The 23790-nt window shown below is 45.6% G+C and overlaps 3 protein-coding genes across 4 annotated transcripts; all 3 read left to right on the top strand.

The window, feature by feature from the left end:
• The first annotated feature begins 590 nt into the window (after positions 1-590).
• On the top strand, positions 591-3507 carry LOC124479460 (myeloid-associated differentiation marker-like protein 2). Its single transcript, XM_047038207.1, has one exon. It carries the CDS (start codon positions 1637-1639, stop codon positions 2546-2548), a length of 912 nt encoding a protein of 303 aa, XP_046894163.1. The 5' UTR covers positions 591-1636; the 3' UTR covers positions 2549-3507.
• A 285-nt stretch (positions 3508-3792) lies between these two features.
• pycr1a (pyrroline-5-carboxylate reductase 1a) lies at positions 3793-7025 on the top strand. The gene is made up of 8 exons (XM_047038336.1): positions 3793-3917; positions 4158-4234; positions 4408-4478; positions 4609-4788; positions 5176-5397; positions 5586-5678; positions 5845-6008; positions 6380-7025. Exons 1-8 carry the CDS (start codon positions 3793-3795, stop codon positions 6540-6542), a joined length of 1095 nt encoding a protein of 364 aa, XP_046894292.1. The 3' UTR covers positions 6543-7025.
• A 224-nt stretch (positions 7026-7249) lies between these two features.
• LOC124479557 (transcription factor MafG) lies at positions 7250-19856 on the top strand. Of its 2 annotated transcripts, none has more exons than XM_047038337.1 (3): positions 7250-7388; positions 16543-16615; positions 16887-19856. In XM_047038337.1, exons 2-3 carry the CDS (start codon positions 16580-16582, stop codon positions 17337-17339), a joined length of 489 nt encoding a protein of 162 aa, XP_046894293.1. In that variant the 5' UTR covers positions 7250-7388; positions 16543-16579; the 3' UTR covers positions 17340-19856. The 2 variants fall into 2 exon arrangements, with proteins under 2 accessions (XP_046894293.1, XP_046894294.1); XM_047038338.1 differs by lacking the exon at positions 7250-7388 and adding an exon at positions 7396-8020.
• Positions 19857-23790: the final 3934 nt, after the last annotated feature.

Consider the following 23790-nt stretch of genomic DNA (forward strand, 5'->3'; position numbering starts at 1 on the left):
TCAATCCGCTTTGACACATCCTATCACACAGGATGCAGTAATAACTAGTGCTGTAACTCAGATCACCAGGCTTACAGCTCAAACATGCCACTCACTCTTAATCACTACATTCTAAAGGTTGACACTTATATTACTGTATTAAGCTTCAACCTTTAGTATCTATGAATTTTACTCTATAATAACTTATCCATGGACACTAAAGTACCTTCGCAGGATCTCCACTGCAATAACAAAGCATAAATCTGGCACCCATTTTCCAGGAGCTATTTAGATTTCTGTTTCTATCCATCTTGCACAGATATAAAAACTCAGGGCCGCAATGAGTCATGTATAATCATCCCTTAGGACTTGAGAGTAATTTCTGGCTCCGACAGGACTTTAGGGTTCCTCCCCTGTCATTACACAGGGGCTGAATGCCAGTCTCTCTGGGAGAGGGCTCTGAGTCAGTCCTAGTCGCCCCAGAAACATGACTCCCCACACTGCTGCCTGCACACTCCACCCATCTGTGGAATAGAGACCCCCTATTTTTAGTCCCGGTGTGGTTCACAAGCCTTGGTTCAGCACTGCAGTCATTTGAAGAACTTCCCTGGCAAGCAATAGAGCACATACTATCACAGAAGAGAGAGAGGGAGTGTGCGCTTGTGTTAATTAAAAGTAGAGAAAGACAGTGGAGAGAGAGAGAGAGGGGAGAAAGGGGTGTGTGAGATTGGGTGAACAATTTAAAATACAGACAGACGAGGAAAGAGGCAGAGAGAGGGAAAGAGAGTGAGAGAGAGAGAGAGAGGCAGAGAGAGCGAGAGAAAGAGATAGAAAGAGAAAGAGAGAGTGAACACGAGAACACATGAAAGTGAGATCAGAAGGTGGGAATTTTCCCCCGACAGAGGACGGACTGAGCTGACCAGTATTGGACCTTGACAGCAAGGATTACAAACTAACCCCTGTGGGCTATATTTGGTTATTGAACACTGAATGCACTGAACGGCCCAATTGACTGGACTGTATGAGGACATGAAGTGGACTTGCTTTTCCTAAAGTCATCTCTGAGTCTTTGGAAATGTATTGAAGAGGAAGAGAATTACTTCTGAGGGAGTGTAGCTATTTGATGCCTCTTCTATTTCAGACACAAGGGTAATGTGTCATTCAACAGGTGCATATACAGTACAGAAAAAAGTAGAGAAGACAGTTAGTAACATGCTATGTTGAGAGCACAATACAGCTGCCAAAATTCATACCAAACTAACCTAGTTCCGATCACAAACATTTGGATACCTGTAGGTAAACAAACACCTTCGCTTCTTGAATGTGTTCTGGAAAATTTCTCTGCTTTGACGCCTTTTCATTTATGACAGTGTATTGGTACGTTACTGTAAAGCGAAATACACACTAAACGCAGTTAGATGGTAATTTGATCTCTCAACACACTGAACTAATTACAAAGCGCAGGCAGGAAACATAGACAGAGATTTGTAATTAAGTCTTGTCTATAAAAAGCGTGAGGCGAAGAAGGGTGAGGTCTACGTTGCGAGGGGAAAGACACCCAGTGTGAGCCGAGGAGCAGAGACACCCAGCCTGGAGCAGCAGGCCTTGTTGGAAAGAATCTTCCAGAAGCTGTTGGACAGGGGACAAGTGGGGGACCATGGACTCTCATGGAGGACACTTCCTCAACAAGGGAGCCGTGCTGTCTTTCCTGGGAGCTGCCCGCATGTGCCAACTGCTGCTCAGCTGCACCATCATGGCCCTAGTGGCCCACGGTGCGGGCTACAGCGCCTCCTACGGGACGTTTTGCATGTTCGTGTGGTGCTTCAGCTTCGCCGTCACCTTGGTGGTGTTCGTCCTGGACGTGACGCGGCTCCACGCTTGCATGCCCATCTCCTGGGACAACTTCACCGTAGCCTTCGCCATGCTGGCCACCCTCATGTACATCACCGCCTCCGTCGTCTACCCCGTCTACTTCCTCCAGACGGAGTGCCCCGCCGAGGGCTGCGAGGTGAGGAACTACGGCATCGCCGTCACCGTCTGCTCCAGCGTTTGTAGCTTCGCCTATGCGGCTGAGGTGTTCCTGACCCGGGCCAAGCCTGGCCACGTCGTGGGCTACATGGCCACCATGTCGGGCCTACTCAAGGTGGTCCAGGCCTTCGTGGCGTGCATCATCTTTGGAGCCCTGGCCAACGACAGCGAGTACACCCACCACATCCCCACCCAGTACTGTGTGGTGGTGTACAGCCTGTGCTTCTCCGTTACCGTGGTGGTGGTTGCCGCGACCGTGTCGGGGAGGACCTCCGCCCTGCGTTTCCCTTTCGACCGCTTTGTGGTGATCTACACCTTCCTGGCCATGCTTCTGTACCTCAGCACCGCCCTGGTGTGGCCCATCTTCAGCTTCGATAAGAAGTACGGCACCACCTCCCGCCCGGAGGACTGCCTACGGGGGAAGTGTGCCTGGGACAGCAAGCTGGTGGTGGCCGTGTTCACCAACGTCAACCTCATCCTTTACTTCACTGACCTGGTGTACTCCCAGAGGATCCGCTTTGTCTCCCAGTCTGCTGCCTAGCCCGAGGCTCCTCCACTGACCCTGGCCCACTGACACAGACACGCACAGGCAGACAGCTGGGCGGACATCATCCTCTAACCTCTAATGAGGATGTAGTAGAAATCATTTCTGAAAGCTTCATCTGAACTACTGTCTTGTAGTGCAGTGCAGTGCCTTTGTATAGTTGCTGTGTTGCCCATCTTAATCAGTGCTCCGAGTTTTATATGGCATCATCATCTAATTTCATCAAAGGGAATATCAGAGTCAAGCTGTTAAAGGTTCAGCCAGGACCAATTCAAAATGCCCCCCCCCCCCCCCCATCCTTCAATGGCCCCCTGTTGGAGGCAGAAAACCAGGGGGACCAGAAAGGCTTAGCTAAGCATCTTAGGCCATGAGAGGAAGGAGGAGAGATGGCCACCTCAGCACCCAAGTGCATTTTCATCTCCTAGTATCAAGTTTGAAATGTTCTGCCTCAGCATGTCTTAGGACAAGCTTGTGTGAGCAGAAACAGGGTTGAATACCTGGGCAGCATAAGAACATGGAAGGATTACCATAATAATGGTCCATATGAAGATTTGTATTTTCCCTGGCAGAGCAAAAACATTGCCTTATGAAGGAACCTTCACTTACTATTTGTAACGATCATTTCAGAAGTTTGTTTGAATATAGGGCTTTCAAGTACACCTAGTATTTAAGAGTACGAGATCAGAGATAGTAGAAGTAGAAGAGATAGTAGTTTTTTCACTATGATGGACATTGTTCATTACATACCTCGATCAAATCTAATGTGCGTTCCTAAACAATGATGGGATAAATGATGCATTTTGATCAAATATAGGTATTTAGAAGTTAATTATTTATGCTACTTGAATCTGAATGCTGTGTTATATTAGTCTATAATTAAAAGAAATGCAATGTATTAATCGTGTTTTCTATTGTGAAAGTGTCTTGAATAAATGTGGAGAGTTTACATAACTCACTCAACCTTAACTTTGATTCTTCATTGGTGGAGTTTGTCCTCAGTTTGACAGTATCATGTTTGACTGTCCTTTTCTATCATCGACCAGTAGGTGGGAGAATTTAACCTACTTTTTCTTCCCGAAGCTTAAACACTATGCTCAAGAGCCTGATGCAACTGGTTCTTCATCTTGCAGAGACTGCCCATAACAAAGAACATGGCAACAGCAATTGGCTAGTCACAGAGCAAACATCCTATTCCATTGGCTCTGATGCGTGTCACTTTAAATACGTCAGCGTTTTGCTGCATGCATGTTACGTATTGGATAGTTGGTGAGGACGAAGCCACGTTGACACAGTGTAACTATTTTGCTGTCCTGCCTATCAAGCGTCAACTTAAGTCAACGAAACTATTTATTTACTCGTCACATCTGTAAGTAGCTAAATTATATAAATGTTTGTATGTGCCATGCTATTTGTTTTCGTAATTAACTGCAGTGAAGCATCAACATTACCAGGAAGTGATTACTATCCTTCTGCCAGTTCATTGGAGGTTAGCTTGCTATGGTTCCAGGGAACATGTTGTTTTCTACTGGAAGAACATTTACCGTCTTTTTACAGTTGCAAATATGAAGCCGTATACCTATTGGAATGTTCTATTCTAAATGTGCAGGTGGACTGGGATGAGTGTGGGGTTTATAGGAGCGGGCCAGTTGGCCCATGCTCTGGTTAGGGGCTTCACAGCTGCAGGTCAGTCTTCTTGCTAAAACACTCACACCAGTGTGTGTGTATATATATATATCTCAAACCACCCAACACTAAATACATATATATATATATATATATATACATGCATATTCACCTTCTGATTGTTCACCTTCTGATTGTTTCTGAGTAATCTCTGCTTCTGTATTTCATGGCAGGTGTGATTGCCGGTAATAGAATCACAGCCAGCTCTCCAGACACAGACCTCCCCACGGTAGCTGGTCTGCGAGTGAGTGGAGATGGCATCCCTTTGTATGCACTTGGTGCCTTATTCAACCCCCAAGAACAAGTGTACCTTTGGCAAAGCATATACTTGGAAGGATGTGTTCAAGTACCAAATCTTTTGCTTTATCGTGCAGAAATTGGGTGTCAATCTCACAATGAGCAACAAGGAAGTGGTGAACAAGAGTGATGTTCTCTTCCTTGCTGTCAAACCACACATCATTCCATTTGTGTTGGATGAGATTGGACCAGATATAGAAGACCGTCATCTCATTGTCTCCTGTGCAGCGGGTGTCACTATCAGCTCTATTGAGAAGGTAAAGCGTTGTTAATATAGAAGTAGCCCACCGATTGGTCTTCCATAAGTGAAAACTGTGGGGTGGAATTCTGTTTTTGTGAAGTGTATAATGTAAGACTTATATGATTGACCCTTCCTCTCCACTGTGCTCTGGTCTCATGGGGACCATTATCAGGCAGTAACATAAAACACACTGGCTCCTGCCTGAAATTTCTCAGAATTTGCCCAGATACTTGGTTGGCAGTCACTTGTGTAAGATCTGAAACCGTCTGGATCTATCAATACAAAATTAGATATGAGCTAGTCCTAAATTATGCTTGCTTACAATTATTCATGGTACTTAAATATGACCTATTATTATTGTTCCCTATTCTTCGGCCCCACCACCACACCCACCCCCTTGCAGAAGTTGTTCCAACACCGCCAATTTCCCAAGGTGATGCGCTGCATGACCAACACGCCCGTGGTTGTGCGCGAGGGCGCCACGGTGTACGCCACTGGCACTCATGCAGAGGTGGAGGATGGGAAACTGCTGGAGCAGCTTATGTCCAGCGTGGGCTACTGCACCGAGGTGGAGGAGGACCTGATTGATGCGGTCACTGGGCTGAGTGGCAGTGGCCCTGCTTATGTGAGTGGGCTGGAATGACAACTGTGTGACCTGAGGGCCCGTGTGACATTGTTAAGTGTAATCACATGTGGACAGAACTCTCAAACTCCTCACAGACCTGCTGTTGCTTTGTACCTGTTTTTTAAACAGATATGCTCGGGGGGGTTAACGTTTCTTGGTGCACATGTGTTATGGTTATACCCCTGTAGGCGTTTACTGCCTTGGATGCTCTTGCGGATGGTGGGGTGAAGATGGGTCTACCTAGGAGACTGGCTGTAAGGCTTGGAGCTCAAGCCCTGCTGGTGAGATTCAAAACCTCTCCTCTTCTTCAATGAAAATCACAACATTTTCCATATGTTTCAGTTCAGTTGTCATGACCAGAATTCTCCAGGTAAGAGCTACAATGCACCCATCTCTCTCTCCCCCCCCCCCCCCCCCCCCCCCCCCCCCTTCTTCTTTCTCTCCCAGGGAGCAGCCAAGATGCTGTTGGACTCAGAGCAGCACCCAGGCCAGCTGAAGGATGACGTGTGCTCTCCAGGAGGTGCCACCATCCATGCGTTGCATGTCATGGAGAGTGGAGGCTTCCGAAGTCTTCTTATCAATGCTGTGGAGGCCTCCTGTATCAGAACCAGGTAAGCTGTTAGCCCCAAATAAATGTATTGGGTTGATTTGTGTATTTGTTTGTCTGTGATACTGACTCTCCACTTCCTTTTGTGGTATCAGTATTTCAGGATCATGTTAATGGATTGAAAGCTGTATACGGCAACAGTAGTGCACGACAACATATGTCATATCTGCATTTAGAAATGGAAGTCTGTTTCCCACTGTTTTTGCAGACCTGCTGTTTGGTTGTTCAGACACTAGAGGTTGCTATTTGAATACATTTGTTAATTGAAAATGCAGTTCTGTCAAATTTACTTCAAGGAAGACCATAAGAAATTCCAAAATGTCAATTCTCCACGGTACAGTAGCTTAACAGTGTGTTTTTTCCCCCTCTTCACAGGGAGCTTCAGTTCTTGGCTGACCAGGAGAACATCTCTCCTGCTGCCATTAAGAAGACGACCCTTGACAAGGTGCTGCAGCAGCCAGGGGTGTCCAGAGCAGAAGTGGGCGTCAGGGGTGGCATCAACCTGTTTAACAACAGCAGCCCCAGGAAGAAGTACTGAGCCTTATCTTGGACGAGTGAAAAGAGATTACCAACAGTGGTGAATTAAAGATGGGAAGTTACACCATTTAAAATGTGTACTATAGCTTCTATTGGGGTGACAGTGTCACATGACATACTCCAAACATAAGTACAAACCACCTCGAAGTAGTGACCACTTGGAGCAGTTAAGGAAATAGACTTTGCAAGACCTGAGCAACAGGCCAGAATTCCATTCACTGCAGGAAAAACAACAAAGATACCCAATAGTATGTACCTGATGTAAACGAGTCTATGGCTCGTAAGAGTGCATTACCTCTGTCTTGCTAATGTTGTGAAAAGAACCGTTTAATTTCTTTTTTATACAGCTTTGTGGGGCAAGTGTGTCGACAGGCATCATATCTGCGTTAAGCTGGAGAATCTGTTAACTGCTGTTTTGTAATTATATAAGTATCATAAATAAATTTGTTTGTTACACATTTATCCAAAAACTTGTATCGAAAAACATTTGAATTGGTTTATTTGTGTCAACAAACTCAAAGCATCAGGAAGAGCTACCGTGATTGCCTGTTACCGTTCTTCATTACATTAGAAACAGTGTAACATTCTGCAAATTATTGCTCTTCAGAGATTTTATGTTGTTGCAATGTATCCCCCTAAAATGCCTTGAGTAGATCCTTCATGAATGAAGACACGTGACCAAACATCTGACGTCTGGCTTCTATACAAGAGAAAGGAATCAACAAGGAGGGCACAAAACCACGCTGACCTGACTATCATATTTCGCCAGAAAATGTGTTTGCGTTGTCCTACTTTTCACTGATTAGTGGACAGAAGGATCTACTAAACAACAGCTTCATAGAGCTTGGTAAGTTAAAACTCAAGATGTAACAAAATTGTGTTGTTATGCTGAGTGTGCACGCCTTTGCCTCTCAGCAGCCGAGACGAGAGCTTAGCTAGAGAACCTGCCTAGCTTTCTCGCTCGAGCTAGCTCGAGCTAGCCTCTCAGGTTTCTAGCCATGCTGTCAGAGGCAAACTCCCCATGCTCATACCAGGTCATACTCGCTCGTTTAGTCTTTGCACTCGCCACGTTACTGTTATGCTTCAGATACTTCAGGGCATGCTTATTAACTGGTCGAAATTATATTTTCGGAAGTCCGAAATTGTTGAGGTAAAAAAGCTTAGCTTGCCGTTATGACAGCAAGCAGCTGAGTATGGGGATTCCCTTGTTTGCTTGTTTCGTGGGCTGGAGACGGCGAGTGTCACACGAACGTACGGCGGTGTCAAGTGTTGTGACAGGTTGAGAATAGTCAAGAAAATGTGTGGAAGGACAAACGTCAATATGGCAAAGCCCTCCTCACTGCTTTTTGTCGTCTCGTAGTTTGCCAACTCATGCACATACTCTAGCTAGCTACGAGCTGTTAAAACCTGCTGCTTCATCATAACTGTGCGTAAAAGGGGCAAGCGCAAGCCAAGCAGCGGATTCCAGAGCGAGATCAGGTTGGTGACATTTAGCGATGATGTAAAACAAATGAATAAGTATGACTGTGTGTCGATTTAAATCATGCATTGGTTTGAGTGCATGATATGTAAGAATTCGTTTGGTGAGGGAGACAATTGTATGGCATTGGTAATCGTGTCGATGGTTGCATGGTTGCTGTAGCGTATTGGTTCACCTGAAGTGAAATAATTAATCCACGGGCTAAATTGCAGCCAGCAGTCTTATCAACCCGCTGTCATTGTTTTTGTGTCGAAAATTGAGCTTTATGCCCCTTGTTCTAAATAACTATCATTAGCCTTAAATGTGCTGTGGAGAATTTTATATCATGCTGATTCATCACAACGTTGTATTTGGACGTTTAAGAATCCACCCGAAACATGGCACCACCGGACAAAGGTCTGTTCGGTGGATAAGGATCGATGATGTTTATCAGACAATTGTCGTCATCGTTGACACATAGTGAAATGGTGTTGAAGTACACTTTGGACATGAATTTATGAGCAAGCTGGCGCTGACTGTAGATCATATAAAATGCCTGCATATAATTGCCAATTTATTTCAGTGATGTCATTATGATATAAATCAACTACTGCGCTTTCACTGTATTATCCTAGACTGAATCCTCGCATGTCATAATGTCAAACTATTGCAAAAGATGCATAATAGGCAATACGTAGGGTAATACACAGATTGTATTATGTACCCTAATAATTTATATGGTCAATTTATTATTTAACTAGGTCACAGACACATAAAAATTATAGGTTGTGTGAGAGAAGTTGGTAAGAGCAACACTCATGCTGCACAGTCAGTGAGTGCTTGAAGTCCTTTTAGGTGAGGAGCATTTTCTCCCAGTAACTAATGTTGCATGTGATGTAAATGACCAGGATCTCAGCTTTGTGAATCATTTGATTGTGTAGCTTCCAATGGAGCCGTTGTTATAGGAAGCTATGAAGGGCTGCAAGGGGCTCAAAAAGAGCATTTTGATAGTCAGTGAAGTCACCTTGGAAACTGTGAAATGAATGGGCAAGGGTATCTGGTCTTGAGTGTGTGCGTTTGAAGTTACCCCCTCTTGCTCCGATATTCATTCTTATTTCATCACCCTTCGTCAGTGCTAGCGAACTGTATTGAAGGGTATTTGACAGACAGACAGACAAGCAACCAAGCAGGCAGGCTGGAAGACGGGCAAAAAGACAAGAAAAGCAGACAGGCAGGTAGACAGGCAGGCAGGCGAGCAGAGACAGAGGGAGGCAGGCAGACGGATGGAACCTCAGACAGACAGACAGACCAGCTCCACATCAGAAACCCAGCCTTGCAATAAACCCCGTAATGCCTGTCTCTTTCCCTCTTCCACAGCAGGTAACAAGAACAGATGAGGGCCCAGTGAAGTGGCGCAGCGGGGTTCAGCACTGGGGACGGTGATAGGGAGTGGTGGAGCGGTGGAGATCCGCTCCCAAGATTTATGGCCACTCACACGGGGTTGGGCAAGATAAGACGAGCCTGGAAACAGTAGAGGTGAACTTGGCGTGTTGCAAGCCCCCATTGGCAGTTGTCAGGATTGGGCAGCCAGTGGGGGGGGGGGGGGGGGGAAGAGGAAAGGGAACCAGAAGCAGAGGGATGGTTGATGAAACACTGGGCAAGACTACACAGCACACTAGAACACAGCCACTAACGCATCAGTATGGCCGGCACAGCTTGCTCTCTCTTGAGTTATTATAAACGCCTATTCAGGGGAAATAAACGCCCGTAGGAACACAAGCGTGGGGTTTGTCCACAAAAGTGCTGCTCGAGCTGCATGGGGAAACGGGAAAAGCCTGAAGGAGAGGGAGGAAAAGATCAGTGGCTTTTTTTTTTTTTTTCATATTGGGAGGGGATGTTGATGATGAAACTCCTTGCAAGTGTAGCTCCTCAGATTGTGGTTGCTGAGTATTGCGATATGCCCCCCACTTCAGAAACTGAATGCTTTCATCCAGACAGAATAACTTTGGGAATGTTTCTTGAACCCCAGTTGTTTGCTAATGGTGTCGTGCTCGCTCTCTCCTTCACATAACTGTACAGGGAAAAACAGACAAAACTTTGCTTGTGCAAAGTGGCAGTTAACTCTACTGGCTGTGACATGCTTTTGAATGAGAAAGCAATCATGTTAGCTTACAGGTCTAATACACCGCAATGCAAATAAGAATCATGTTTAAATTGGACTTCTACAGGCAACATCTCACTTGATTCAGTAGGTGTCATTGACAAGAGGATATGGCCCAACAGGAAATGGGATTTCTGGGCTTGCCTAGATATTGTGTAGGTGAGTCTTGTCAATCATCCAAGTATGCTGACAATCATTCATTCATCAGTCATTTCATTTAATTATCCGCTCCTTTTCAGATAACCTGTGTCTCTTAACTAGGGATAGAAATGTGAATGTGTGCATGTTGTGGTTCTAAGGTCAACAGTATGCCATAGCCTCCTGAATCTTAGCCACACAATTACACCCACTGTGGTGCACCAGTAGCGTAGTAGTTCATGGATATTGTGCCCGTGTGTGGGTTGGATGCAACCCTAACTTCCTCTGCCAGAGCTTAGCTGATGCATCAACAGAGCTGTTCCCTTTTAATCGAGTGCTCCAGGCAGATAGAGAGTGGGAAGGCCCATGAAGTTTCCTATCCCAACACCATGTGGAGTATCGAAAAATGGATAGTTTGTAACAAGAGAGAAACCTTTGGGAGGAAAACAAATATATACCGGAGTAATCTTTATGGTTAAAGGGTAATCAAATTCAGCTCATCAGGTGCGGTTTGGAACTCTGTTTGTGGGATTTCTTCCCCCTTGCTATTTGAACATGTTGCTCTTTCCCTGACTCCTTCCTTGTCGTGTTTCACTTCTTGCCTTGGACTCTGGAATCAAGTGTGTTCAATCGGAGTTTGTTTTCGTGGAGTGTGCAGCAGCAGACAAAGGGAGAGAGCTGTCCCCTATGTCACAGGGGTAGTCCTCCATCCATTGGGATGTGGCAGCCAGCCCATAGCTAGGCCCAGGGCCTGTGCTATATCATCAGAAAAGGCTCCTCTAGGGGATTGTCCTTCGTAAAGGTTGCAATCCCATTTTGGCACTGTTTCTGCCCATGTTTAGAAACGTGTCACGATCACCTCCAGCTCTAACGAGTGAAGGTGTTGGGCTTAGTGCGTTTCCACTAGTGATGGCACATTGTGCTGTCCCTCTGATAGCAGCTGAATGATTTCCTCACTCTCTTTGTCACTCTTATTTCACGCTCTGAATACCTAGTAGTTAATAGCTTTCTTGACTCTAACTCTCTCTCTGTCTCTGTCTCTGTCTCTGTCTCTCGCTTTCATTCTCTCGCTCTGTCTCTCTCTCTCCCTCCCTCTCTCGCCCTGCCTACTCTATAGTACATGAATTGATGCCAGCCTCCCAGCAACTCTTACTGAGCTATCAGAGCAGGCTGATTTTTAATTTGCAGTTAAATGGCGCCCGACACATGCAGCTTGTTTGATAATTGACTTCACTCAGCTGAAGGGAGGGATGATTAGATCTGAATATCTATCTTTTTTTTTTGCCAGGAAGGGAGGGTGGGCGGCAAGGAGGGATCGAGGGGGGAGATAGTGAAAGTGGTGGCTCCCGTCAGCCGTAAAATCTCTAAAGAGGCTATTACAAGTGTGTGGGAAACTGTTGATCCTGTCCTGTAGTTAGAACTGGTCCATTTGAGCTTTTTGCTAAAATGTACTAACCACACAGTTAACCACAAAGTTTCCCGTAATGGAGACAATGGAATAAGAAAGTAGATATCAAATGCCATGAGCTCACTGTATTCTTACCCTGCTTATCCGACTCTAAGAGTTCTACAGCAATGCAGCTGAACAATGCGCTGATATCTCGTAAATTGCAGGCCTAAGATTAAGGTTCATGACACGGAGGCACATCTCCATTTTCTGCTTATTTGAAGCTGTTTACATATGTTGACAGCTTCTCGTTTCTCTCTGCGATGTCGAAGCCCGAGGGCACAGAGGGAGATGTGTTTGGCAGAGTACGCCGCATAGATCAGTCGGAAAACAATGTTAAGATTGTAATTACTGCTCCAAATCCTCTGTCGGCTGTGTTGTTGCTCAATCAGCTTCATCCAGGCAGGTCCAAACTGGTGTAGTGAGGAGATGAGCTCTGGAAGAAACTAAACCAGCCATGTAAGGGTGCTAGTCTAGCCTGGCGGAGCGCAGTGTTCTCCCACAGGATATGATGATGAGCTATGATATTTGTTTAGCCAGCTGAATGTTTACCCCCCAGAGCGCCACTGCTGATGCTGTGAGGTCTTTCATCAGCATGCATGGCCACCACCCGGGTCGTTCTCTTCATTAGGAACCTGCCGATGCTAGGCGCAGGGATGCATCCTTTCAGGAATCACCAATGACAAGTTATTTGTGTGGTGTGTGTGTGTGTGTGGGCGCGCATGTGTGTCCCCTTGTCAGGGCAGAGCCTGTGCCTGTGTTTAGCCCTCGCCTTGTTTAGTATTCAGAGAGCAGGCGCCACTGTAATCTGGAGCCCAAAGCTGGTTACCGTTTTTTTGGGGGTGGGGGGGGGGGTTTGCTCTTATGTTCCTGATAATCTTGTTACACTGCTGTCAAGTAGAGCTGGTCCCCCCCCCACCACCACCGCCCCACCGAACCCCCAGAACAGCCCCCCCTGGCCCCCCATGCCCCCCCCCCCCCCCCCCCCGTTCACCCAGCCCCACATTTTAACACATCAGATGATGGAGGAGCTTTGGATGTATCCTTGAAGAATTACCTACTGAGTGTCTCAGTTATAGGGCCCTCCCTTCCTCCCTTCCCCACCCTGAACTGTGAGTGACAGTCATACATATTCATCAGAGGGGCACTGTGTGTGCATGTGTGTGTGTGAGAGCGTAGGAAAGCAGGGAAGCCATACATCCCTAGAACAAAGGCTGCTCCCCCTGTTCAGCTAGCGGAGCTCAGCTCTGGTGGACTCCTGGAGAGAGGCCGCCTGCAGAGGAAGGACACCTTTTAAGGCATGACAAAGGCTCAAGCCTAGGCCCATCCTGTTGCATCAGCATTTTATCTTCTTGGATGTATTTATTTATCTCCTCAGTCAGCCCTCTACCCAGCCCTCCAGGTTTGAGATTGTACTGTAGGTTTAGCGCAGGTGAACACACAGATGGCAGTGTTTGAAGGTTGGGCGGCTTTCTCTCGTCGTGTTAGTTCAACTTCACAACTTCCTAATTGGTGCCTTGATCCTGGTCCTTGCTGAGATCAGGGCTTTTTTCCCAACACACTCTTCTCAGGCTCCTCCAAATGTGTTGAGAGGGCATTTTTCACAAGGCAGTTTCTCCCCCTCACACCACACACACACACCTCTCTTTCTTTATTTCTCTCTCTCTCTGTCTCTCTCTCTGTCTCTCTCTCCACACTGGGTGACCACACTCAGCTCTTTCTATTTCCTGTGGGTGTGATGTCTCTCCTCCACAAGCAATCAGCCCTGATTTGTCAGCATTCTTCCAGGCAATTCATAAAAATTCAGCGTGCGCCTACAAAAGACGTGCGCGTGTGACTCGCCCTCCCCTTCATGCACACACACCCCTGTGTCCTGAGCCACCACTTTGCCTCCTGCTCCCCTTCACTTGGCACACACAAAAGAGGTGAAATTGTTTATGGGAGGTTACACATTTGTGAGCGGCGCGAAATGTTTGTGTCCGCTGTCCTCTGCCGTGAATGTTAAGAGGGTGAACTTGTCAGAGGCAAGGTCGTCTGGTGTGTTTGCAAGGCTGTGCTCTTCTTGGTTAGTCTTACCCTACCATTGCTTGGTGTATTTCCTCTTTGAGTCGGATAAACTGGTGCTTGACGTCTTCCTCCGAGTTACGGTTTCTGGTGTCTGTACTGGTGTGTGTGTGTGTGTGTGTGTGTGACGTGTCGTGTGATGTGTTACACCCCGATTGTGGAGTCGAGCAGCTGTGCACTGGCCCTCGTATCTGTAATGCTGTCATGCTCTGCTCTCTCTTCCTGTCTTTCTCCCTCTACCTCTCCCTCTTATTCTCTTGGCAGTGGATGGCATGGGCAATAGGCTTCTTCATCTCGCTCTCTCTCTCACTCTCTCTCTCTCTCTCTCTTGCCCGCCCGCCCGCCAGTGGGTTGCCTATGCTGATGGCTGCCTGGCCTGGCTTTGCCTGGATGACACCCACAGTATCATATGGAGAGCTGCTCTGGCCGAGGTCAGGCCAGGCCAGAGTGTATTTTCCACAATGCTCTTGTGTGACCAGACAGCTGTTTTCTGGTCCTGGGATGGGATGCCTACTAGTAGCTATTTACTGTATGTTAAAATCCTTCCAAACCTATTCGCCATGCCATTTTTGAACAGTGTAGGCTTTAAGCTACTTTGTGAAAATGGTGCATACTTTTTGGGAGTTAGGGGAGTCGATTAATTTTTTTTAAACACATTTTATTTGTCTCTTGTCACTTAACAGAGTACTTTCCATGCTATTTAAATCCATTATCTGGTCCACCATCATACAGGCCAATGAGGCCATTATCCCATTAGGGCTCCTGGCTGTGGCAGGGATATGAAGATGCTTACTGGAAGTGAGTCAGAACCAACCAGAAATTGTGGGTAGGTGTTTTTACTATCTGTTATTTATAGCCAGAACTGGAAGGCAATATCAAAGTGAAGAAATGCCTCCACTGAATATGAAATGTGGTCTTACTAGATAGCCTGTTGTCTTCTGGCAATGGAGAAATGCTGTTCTGCTATGGCGAGGTGGGAGCGTGGGTGGGAGGGGAGGGGGGGGGGGGGGGCAGGCAACATAAAGGAAAAGCATCCAGGATGCTTGTCACAGTCTGACCCTCTGTTGTTTCCTCTGTCTGTGTGATAGTGTCGTATTCAGGTCAGTTTTAACAAGCTTCTGTCTCTCTCGGTTTGGCTCAGGTGAGACGTCCACCTGTAGTCTCCCCTCCTGTTGCCATGGCGATGGCCCGGCCGTCTCGGCGGCTGATCAGAAGCTGTAGCCCCGCCCATCTTCTTACACTTCCATATACAGCAGCTGGCCATGCGCCCCCACACATGCATACTGGCATGCGTGACAGTTATTTTTCATGATCCACCCCCCCTTCCCCCCTCCTCCACACACACACACACACAGACACACACACACACACCGTACTGTGCAAATCAGCTTAGCCAGGCAATGTGTTAGCTGGGTTGGGCAAGCTGTGGTGGGAGGCTGTGTTGCTGACGCTGCTATTACTGTGTGAGTGTGTGTGTGTGTATGTGTGTGTGTAAGCACGTGTGTGACTTTACGCACAGCACTGTGTGTACGTGTGGAGAAAGGCACTTGGCGCCACCCGTGCAGAGCCAGTAGTCAGCGACTACATGAGCGACTATATGAGCAGCCAGGGGCCGGGTCAGGCCTGCAGGGAGGCAGGGAAGCACCAGAGCACACTGGCCCCCTCAGCAGATAGACCCAGTCACATATGATGCACCTCACCACTGACATGGCAGAATGACATTGATGCTTACTATTTTATTTATTTTTATTCCAAGTGCAATTTCATCAAAGTGTCAATGCACCATGACAGGATCTAATGTTGATTCCCATTGGTTAGGCTTAACACATTGGATTATTATCTGAAGCCTGTGAAAGGATTTCTTATTGAGCTTTTCTGTCTGTAATCACTCTAATGGAGGGTTGGAGAGAACTGGCCGGAGAGAGTGGTGCGGGTCACTGGGAAAATAGTGAGAGTAATATAAAGATCACATGAAAAAGAAGCAAAGCAGCGATGTGCTAGTATATTGTATGGCCATGTAATCAATAATCTTAAAATAACCATTGCTTTGAATGTATTCTTATGGGTGCTCTACAAATGATCATCATAAAATATTTTCTCAGTGTTTGAATTTTTTTTTTAAACTTTTCTACAGTTTACTCCGTTGAACCATTTCCTCTTTGGTGGTTGTGTGTGGAGACTTGTATTAAAGGAAGTAGCATTTGTACCAAGACAATGTAGTAACTGTTGTCTAACCATTACTGTCAAAGCTAATTCATGTCACACGTAAAGTAATGGGTGGTCTTGTCCTGTTAATTACAGTTTGACAATATTTGTCTGACATCCCCAATACCTAAAACACTGTCAGGACTCATTACGTAACTGAGAAGACCTCTAATTTGAATACCTTCTTCCTGTAGCGCAGCCCTCGCCAACCAGATTCGTGTTAGTCAAAATGCCACACAGCTATTTTGGGGATCTGAAAAATGTGAGCTATTCGAGTCAGTCTGGATGACAGCTGAGCTAATGGTCCAGGTGCTGCTCGCTAACCAGACTTGGCATCTCTAACGAGACAGTCGAAGTCCTTGACCCACTTTGTGCCATTGTACTGTCTTTTAAGGAATAAGTCATGTTGTAGCTGCCCTCGCCAGAGGGAATATGTGTTCTGCTTGAATTTACCTATATTCTCAGAGCAAAACATCCCCGTTTTGTCCTCCTGGGCTCTTTGTATTCTGATGATCCCTCCCCTCCAGATCAGCCAGCGGTGCAGTGGGAAGCGGCTCTCGTGGCATGACGACCACAAACAAGGGAAGCAAAGCCTTGAAGGTAGGTTTCCCACATGAAGGGAGTTTGTCTCTGTAACACACACAGTTTATTTCCTTTGCCTCGCCAGGTGGTTTGTGAAAACCCTTCTTTGTCCTGTCCTTTATTTCCTTCCTTAACCCCCCCAACCCCTAACCCCCCCCCCACCCCGCTTTCCATCCATGTCTCTCTTCTTTCGCTAACCCCTCATCTCCTCCTGCTCTGTACTTCACCCGTTCCTCCTTTCGCCCCCTCCCCCCTCCGCCCTCCGTCCTTCTCTCACCCCCGCCCACAGGTGAAGCGGGAGCCGGGGGAGAATGGGACCAGCCTGACGGACGACGAGCTGGTCACCATGTCCGTGCGCGAGCTGAACCAGCACCTGCGGGGGCTGACCAAGGAGGAGATCCTGCAGCTGAAGCAGCGCCGGCGCACGCTGAAGAACCGCGGCTACGCGGCCAGCTGCCGGGTGAAGCGCGTCACCCAGAAGGAGGAGCTGGAGAAGCAGAAGGCCCAGCTGCAGCAGGAGGTGGACAAGCTGGCCACGGAGAACGCCAGCATGAAGGTGGAGCTGGACGCGCTGCGCTCCAAGTACGAGGCCCTGCAGAGCTTCGCCAGGACTGTGGCGCGCAGCCCTGTCGCCTCCGCCCGGGGGCCCATGGCCTCCGTCATCGGGCCCCTCGTCCCAGGGCAGGTGGGGGCCACCAGCGTCATCACCATCATCAAGTCCAAAACAGAGGCCAGGTCATAGTCGCCGGAGGGGCCGTGCCGCTGAGCGGTGCCTCGTCACGCCTGCTCTCGTCAGTGCATTCTAACGGACCACAGGATTGGCTACGTGGCTCATTCGCCTCTTCTTCTACCTTTTTCTATTCTGGGTAGTCGTTCTCAAACTAAATGCCAGCCTCTAGAACACTCTCAGCCTCTGTACCAACCGTACCACAGTGTACTATAGCACATGCAGACATGTTCACCTTTTATTTATCACCCTGGATTTCATACTAAAGATTACATGAATCCAGGACTCCTGTTTTACGATTCCTGATTTGGCATTGAACTCAAGCTCTTTGATTTGTGTTCCTTATTTTCCTCATGGTGCTTATTTATGTGATTATGTTATTTATAACTGTATGTATTCCCAAGATTGGCTCTAGGGTTAACCCTAAAAAGATATTGTTCCGTCCTAAAACAGGATTTCTTACGTTGATGCTTTTTTTCTTCAACCCTTCTAGTCGCAAGGGGTTGGGATCACTTCCTTACCGTGTCACGAGTCTGAAAGGACTCCGAGGAGGCCACCTGTGTTTGTTAGCATGCACTGACTGCTGTGATGATGAGCGACTAATACGCTTATGTGATGGATGTCTTGTAAGCAGCCTCACTAACCCAAGAACAAGACTAGTACTTTGGCCCAATTGACCTAAATCATCCTAAATCTGTCCTTGTGGTTTTAAATGTCTGGGGGGGGGGAGACACGACAAAAACAAAGAATTACTGGTGATAAGTTAAGCATTCATTTGAGTTCAGTTCCACTCATCAGAGACTTCTATGAACATGTCATAGTCAGTGTGACCATTAGATGCAATAATATACGTATGCACTGAAAAATACTAAAGGTCTGTCAGCGTTTTGGTAAATGGAATCGTTCCAAATGTTCAACAAATGATAATGGAACACACCGAGTCGTATTGTTCCGCTGAAGTCTAGAGTGCCATTCCGAAATGACGCGACAGCGTTTCAGAGAGCCTGAATGTCTTTATCTCCATGGTTTGAGGATACATTTGAAACCAACGAATCAAACGAGACTTCCATAGAGAAAAAAGCTTTTAAACTGTTATGTTCAAAAATATTTAAGAATGTGTCGTTTTTCTTTTCCAGTGTTAACATGTGGATGGACATATTTCCAAAAGAATATTCACACAAGCTTTACTGTTTAACTGTCAAATGTGTGCATTGTAGTAGTCTTTGTCGAACTACAAGTTCTTGATTTTTATGAATGCATTGAGTACCTTGCATTGTTTTTAGAAACACTCGAAAAAAATGACATAAAAACATGTGATCCTTTTTGCAATTGTACCAAAAGTGGCTTACTATTGAAGTCTGATAGCTTTTTCTAGTGACTAGGCGAGTGGAGTAGCGCGTTACGTGACGTGTAAGTGACAAGTTGGCAGTGTCGTTCACTGTATAGATGTCAATGCTGTACTATTTAAACAAATCTGTAGAGCTAATCTAGGTGGTGTAAACAAGGTCAGTGGTATTCTTCCCTATGGGCATATGTGATATCTCCTCCGCTCGATGTTACTTCCACTATCGTTTCATTATTGCAAGTTCCGTACGTTCAACCGTGCTCGAGAGAAATGGGTTAGGTGACCTGATGACCAGTTAGCTTTTGAGGAGATACAGTCAGTTTTTTGTTGTCCCAGAACAAACGGTTAAATGGGCGTCCACCGAAGGCTGAATGCACTGTTCTGGTCGTCTTCTGAGAGGAACATATGGACTGGAATTCTGGAGCATTCCAGGTTGCCTGGTTTCATGTATGCTAAAGGCTCTATTGTATTCCAATACCAAAGGGTCACGTATGCATTGCCTCTGTGCTTTGGGGATTAAACAGAATGAGTCTTGTTATTTCCTACGAAACAAGACATGCTCGCAATTGGCCAAATTAGCTTGTGAAAAGGAACAGGCTTGCGTTGACCTCTAAGAGTAGACAAACGTTTAGTGATCTGTTGCATAACAATGATCCTGGAGGCCATGGTTTGGATGGCCTTTTCCAAATGTTGTCTCCCCCAAACTGGAGCCTCATCAACTGTCTCCCAAAAGGAGGATAGCGCCAAGCATACACAAGTGACCTAGCAAACCACTTGTCTTCAGACAGGTTCTCCTCACGGTTTGCGTGAGGTCGTACAGTGAAGTACATGCACTAATCCTTTGCTTGCTTTGCTCAGGACAAAATAAGGTTGGCCTAAAAACAAACCACTTTTGAAACAAAGAGTCGGAACGGCAGCTCTGTTCATCGTTTTTACTGTGTCATAAAGGGCTTGGGTTCACACAGAGAGAGAGCAATCAGAAAGTGCTGCCAGGGAGGCATTTTACGTGCCAAGTCACTGCTCTACCCTCAAACAAGGCCTCCTGTTAAAGTGCTTCACACCCCAAGGTGAAAGTCTTCTCGTGCTCACGTGAACACAATTTTAAGTAGTCACAATGGCCGGGTTTCCCAGATTCGTTAAGAAGCTCTTAACGCTCAGAGCTTCTTAGGAGCATTCTAAGAACGCTCTAGAACGCTCTTAGAACGCTCCCAAGAAGCTCTGAGCGTTAAGAGCTTCTTAACGAATCTGGGAAAGGGTTAGCCATTGCCATTTTATTTCTAACTCCTTGTCCTGCAGGTCAAATTATGTAGAGTGGATTTGAAGATGGAGAACTAACCAGTGTGTCCTTTAGAAGGTTCCCAAATGGTGTCAGCAGTACACACCTACAAGCCCTGGTAGCTGTCAGTGAAGTGTCAGGCTTGGGCTCTGACCTCCTGTGTGAGCCAGCATCCTTACACTGTCTTCTCAACATGCTTACCTATTTATAGTGACTGGTTACCTGTGGAAAATAGTGCACTGTAGTAATATATCGGACTCTTGGCATCAGGGTTGTGGTCAATTAAACATTTCCATCAATTCAGAATTGCGAATTGAAAGATTCCGTCTTCTAAGTTATGGCAAATCATTCCAAAAGATGTTGTATTTGACCCACTGACCCCAAGCAGTTTTTTCCCCCCATTCGACATGAACCTGTATTGAATTGAAATGGATTTGAGCCCACCCCTGCTTGACATAGCCCTGTGTTGATGTTGCTGTCCGTCTATCTGTGGCAGTCTTGTGGAGTGAACTTTTCTGTAAAGTGTCTTTAGGTGTTCTACTGGCACCCTTGAACGTTCTAGAGCTTAACCTCCACTAGACATGAGTGACACAAACAAACAAAGGTGTATCGTATGTAGCTACTGTAGGTAGAAGTGTTGACCATCGTGAAAAGTGATCCTTATTATGCAACTCAGTGGAATGGTGTGAGAGAGTAGGTGTAAGAAATATCTATGTTGTCAAAGTGACTGTGGTCTATCATTTTATACCGATTGCTCCTGTGTTTTGTACATTTATTGTTGAGTTTCTTTGTTCTGTCAGTTTTCTGCTCCCCCCCCTCGCCCTAATAGAATGTCAGTTGGCCCTGCTGTTAATGTCAGTGAAAGGAAACAGTAGTTGCATTTTTATTTGACAGTACCGTTTTCACTTGTATTTACGTAGTATGCAAATTGTTGTAACCACGGATATACTCGTACTGTGTTCAACAAAGCGCTACCAGTGTTTGTTGTGAGGGATCCCAAAGAAACAAACATGCAGCTACTTCAATTATTGTGAAAATGGCATGTACAATTCAAGCATCTGTTAGCTCTTTGCTGTAGAATAAGGTGCAACTTAAACTTGTGTTCTGTACTTTTAACACCTGATATTCATGCACTAAATATACCCAGTTTAGAAGTATTCAAGGGGGAGTCAACACAAGGCTTTAGCAAAGTCTCCTTCAATCATTTGATATCCCCCTTGTTGAACACTGGAAATTACCTGTCCCATCGATTTTGAAACGGTTTGATTTTATTTATTTAATCAATAGAACCTTCACAGATAGTGGAACAGGACAGGGCTGGGGTATTGGGTATTAGATTCTATGAGGGCCACTTGCAATATCTGTGTTAATTTGTGGTTTGAGTAGTTGGGTTCCTATGCTGCTACGTTAGGTATACTGTTAATTGTTGGCTAAAGCATCATACATGGATGGCATTTCGGCGCCATGGTTCATTAGATCTGTTTTGAAATTGATCTCCTCCCTGTAATTAGTTATGCTGATCAATTTTGTTGGTTCTGGCTTTTTGTTTACAAGCGATGTTGTGTTAGAGAGGATAAATAACTTATCTGCACTTGTGTGGCAATTTACTAGCTAGAGAATTTCTTTTTTCATCAAATTATGCTTGGTGGACAATTGACTGTGCAGTTTTTTTTTTTTTCTTACTCTTTGTAAAGAATCTGTTTCAAAGGTATAAGAGTCTGAAAATAATGTTGTTGGAAGCAAGTTAGAACAGAATTATTAATTGGTTTTGTTTTTTTTCTGTATGGGTTGTAATAATATATTGCAGTACTTTGTATGAAAACAGAGAATAGTTCATTGTAACTATTTATAAATTAAATTATTGTACTTTTTCAATCTGTAGATAAGTAATATGATGTATTCATATACCTGTATAACTGTGGATTTACCCGTGGTTCTCTGAGGTGTCTAAGTTATTGATGTATATATTGTATGTTTGTTGATACAGCTTACTTTATTTTCTATGACTAATAAAGAGGTTTTGAAAAGGACCAGAAGCCTTTGTATCCCTTTCTCAATATCTCTTTCTCTCTCTCTCTCTTTTTGGTGGCCTGTTGAAATGTGTTTTTTGTCATATTCTGTGGCGTCATTGACCCACTTTGATACTTGTAAAAATAAACTGTCGGGGAAGGCTTATTGCCATCCAGGGTGGGTTTCAGGAGACGGTGATCATTTAGATGGCACGATTTCTTTTTCTATGATCCAAAAAAAGCAGTTGGGTGACCCACTTTGAGTAACCTCGGTGGACATATTTTTGGCCCGACACGGGTAAAACATTAAGAGTCATGAAGGATGTCTAGGTGTAAGCCTGTCCTAGATTAGGAAGAGTGGTGAGTTAGTCATCCCTGCTCCCTCTGTGGCGCCCGGGGCCCCTCCTTCTCAACACACATCACCTACCTTGTGATGGTTTGTACCTCTGCTCACACAGGAAACCACATCTCAAGGGAGGCACAACTCAGAAAAAGGCCAGACAGACGATGCAATCTGTACCAGAAATAAGACGGCGTCTCTCAAATGAAGCTCTTCCCTCCGCCCTTACATTATTACAGCTTTCTAGCGTAGCTCAGGACTCCGATCCAACCATTCATTCAGTCCACCTGCACTGTCAGCAAGGACAGTTGGTTTATTAATACAAACCCTGTGTTCTCAAGATGGTCCTCTTCACAAACCCTCGCTGTGCTCTGCCACTAAAGTATACCCAGGTTTCTGTGACCTGTTCCTCAGAAGATGCTCCACTCCGCCTGAGGAAGCCTGCCCCAGACGGCTCCATGGCCTCTGAAGAGTTGATTAAATTTGGCGGGTGGGGTTGAGGTGAACTGGTGGGCGATCTAGGACAGCATTCTTCATCCGCACCCATTTCTGCAGCAGCAGCAGGTGCTTGCCCCAGTTCTCTGGCTGCAGCCCACTGCACAATTAATGTTACCATCCCCATTAGAAGGACTTTGTGTTCACCAGGCCTGGCCAAAGCTTAGCTCGCTGCTCCACTCAACAATTGGCATCATAGTATTAGACAGGAAGCCTATGTGTGTGAGTTGTGACGGGGTACATTACTTTAAAGATCCATATTACCCAAGTGAGAGATATGTAGTGCCTGAGCTGTTGATGCTGGGAATGATTGAATAATTGTATGGTTAGATCCAATAAGTTATCCTGCTGCCCTGCATGGAAGTCATTGTATTATTAAGAAGTTTGGGATTTCCCCAAAAATACTTTTACAGATAGACTAAGGAAAGACGTTTATTGTGTGTGTCAGAAGTACAGAATTGGAAGTATCGTTATTTTGAAGGTAATGAAAGAACAAAATATATCAGACTTTTAATATGAAGGATGTTGTCTCCCTCTAGTGCCTGTTGTGAACATAACATCTTGAATTGTGATGTTGCAGCAGTGGGGTGTACATTCCACAAGGTGACGCCATACGGACCCCCCCCCCCCCCCCGGCCAGGTTCGGTGTATCTACAAAGATTGCTGAGGGTTTCATTATAGTCGTATGGGAACATCCACAAGTGTATGGTATATGGTTATTCTATATCTAGTGTAGTAGTAGTGCATAATAGGAGTTGAAAGGTGTTGTAAGGTTGTTATTATTATCAGATGTTCATTATTGAAAGGCCTTCATTTTATGCAGGTAAACGTAGAAGCAAGCTGATGACCTCTGTACACACATATTTCAAGTCTACAATAGCTACAATGTCCATGTCACATTAATAGTAATAATTAGCCCAATAAATACTTTTTTGTTTGACCACGCATCTAAATTTATGATCAGTTAAAACAATGTAATTAAATTGTTTTACCTATAGCTA

The sequence above is a fragment of the Hypomesus transpacificus genome, chromosome 17, assembly GCF_021917145.1.
Source record: "Hypomesus transpacificus isolate Combined female chromosome 17, fHypTra1, whole genome shotgun sequence".
NCBI lineage: Eukaryota > Metazoa > Chordata > Actinopteri > Osmeriformes > Osmeridae > Hypomesus > Hypomesus transpacificus.

What these genes read in the sequence shown, in the direction of transcription:
- pycr1a (XM_047038336.1), top strand. Translation starts at nt 3,793, where the DNA reads ATGCATGTTACGTATTGGATAGTTGGTGAGGACGAAGCCACGTTGACA. An exon ending in CTATCAGCTCTATTGAGAAG is followed by an intron (nt 4,789 to 5,175) that starts GTAAAGCGTTGT and finishes ACCCCCTTGCAG; the next exon opens with AAGTTGTTCCAACACCGCCA. An exon ending in GCCTCCTGTATCAGAACCAG is followed by an intron (nt 6,009 to 6,379) that starts GTAAGCTGTTAG and finishes CCCTCTTCACAG; the next exon opens with GGAGCTTCAGTTCTTGGCTG.
- LOC124479460 (XM_047038207.1), top strand. Translation starts at nt 1,637, where the DNA reads ATGGACTCTCATGGAGGACACTTCCTCAACAAGGGAGCCGTGCTGTCT.
- LOC124479557 (XM_047038337.1), top strand. Translation starts at nt 16,580, where the DNA reads ATGACGACCACAAACAAGGGAAGCAAAGCCTTGAAG. An exon ending in AGGGAAGCAAAGCCTTGAAG is followed by an intron (nt 16,616 to 16,886) that starts GTAGGTTTCCCA and finishes CCCCGCCCACAG; the next exon opens with GTGAAGCGGGAGCCGGGGGA.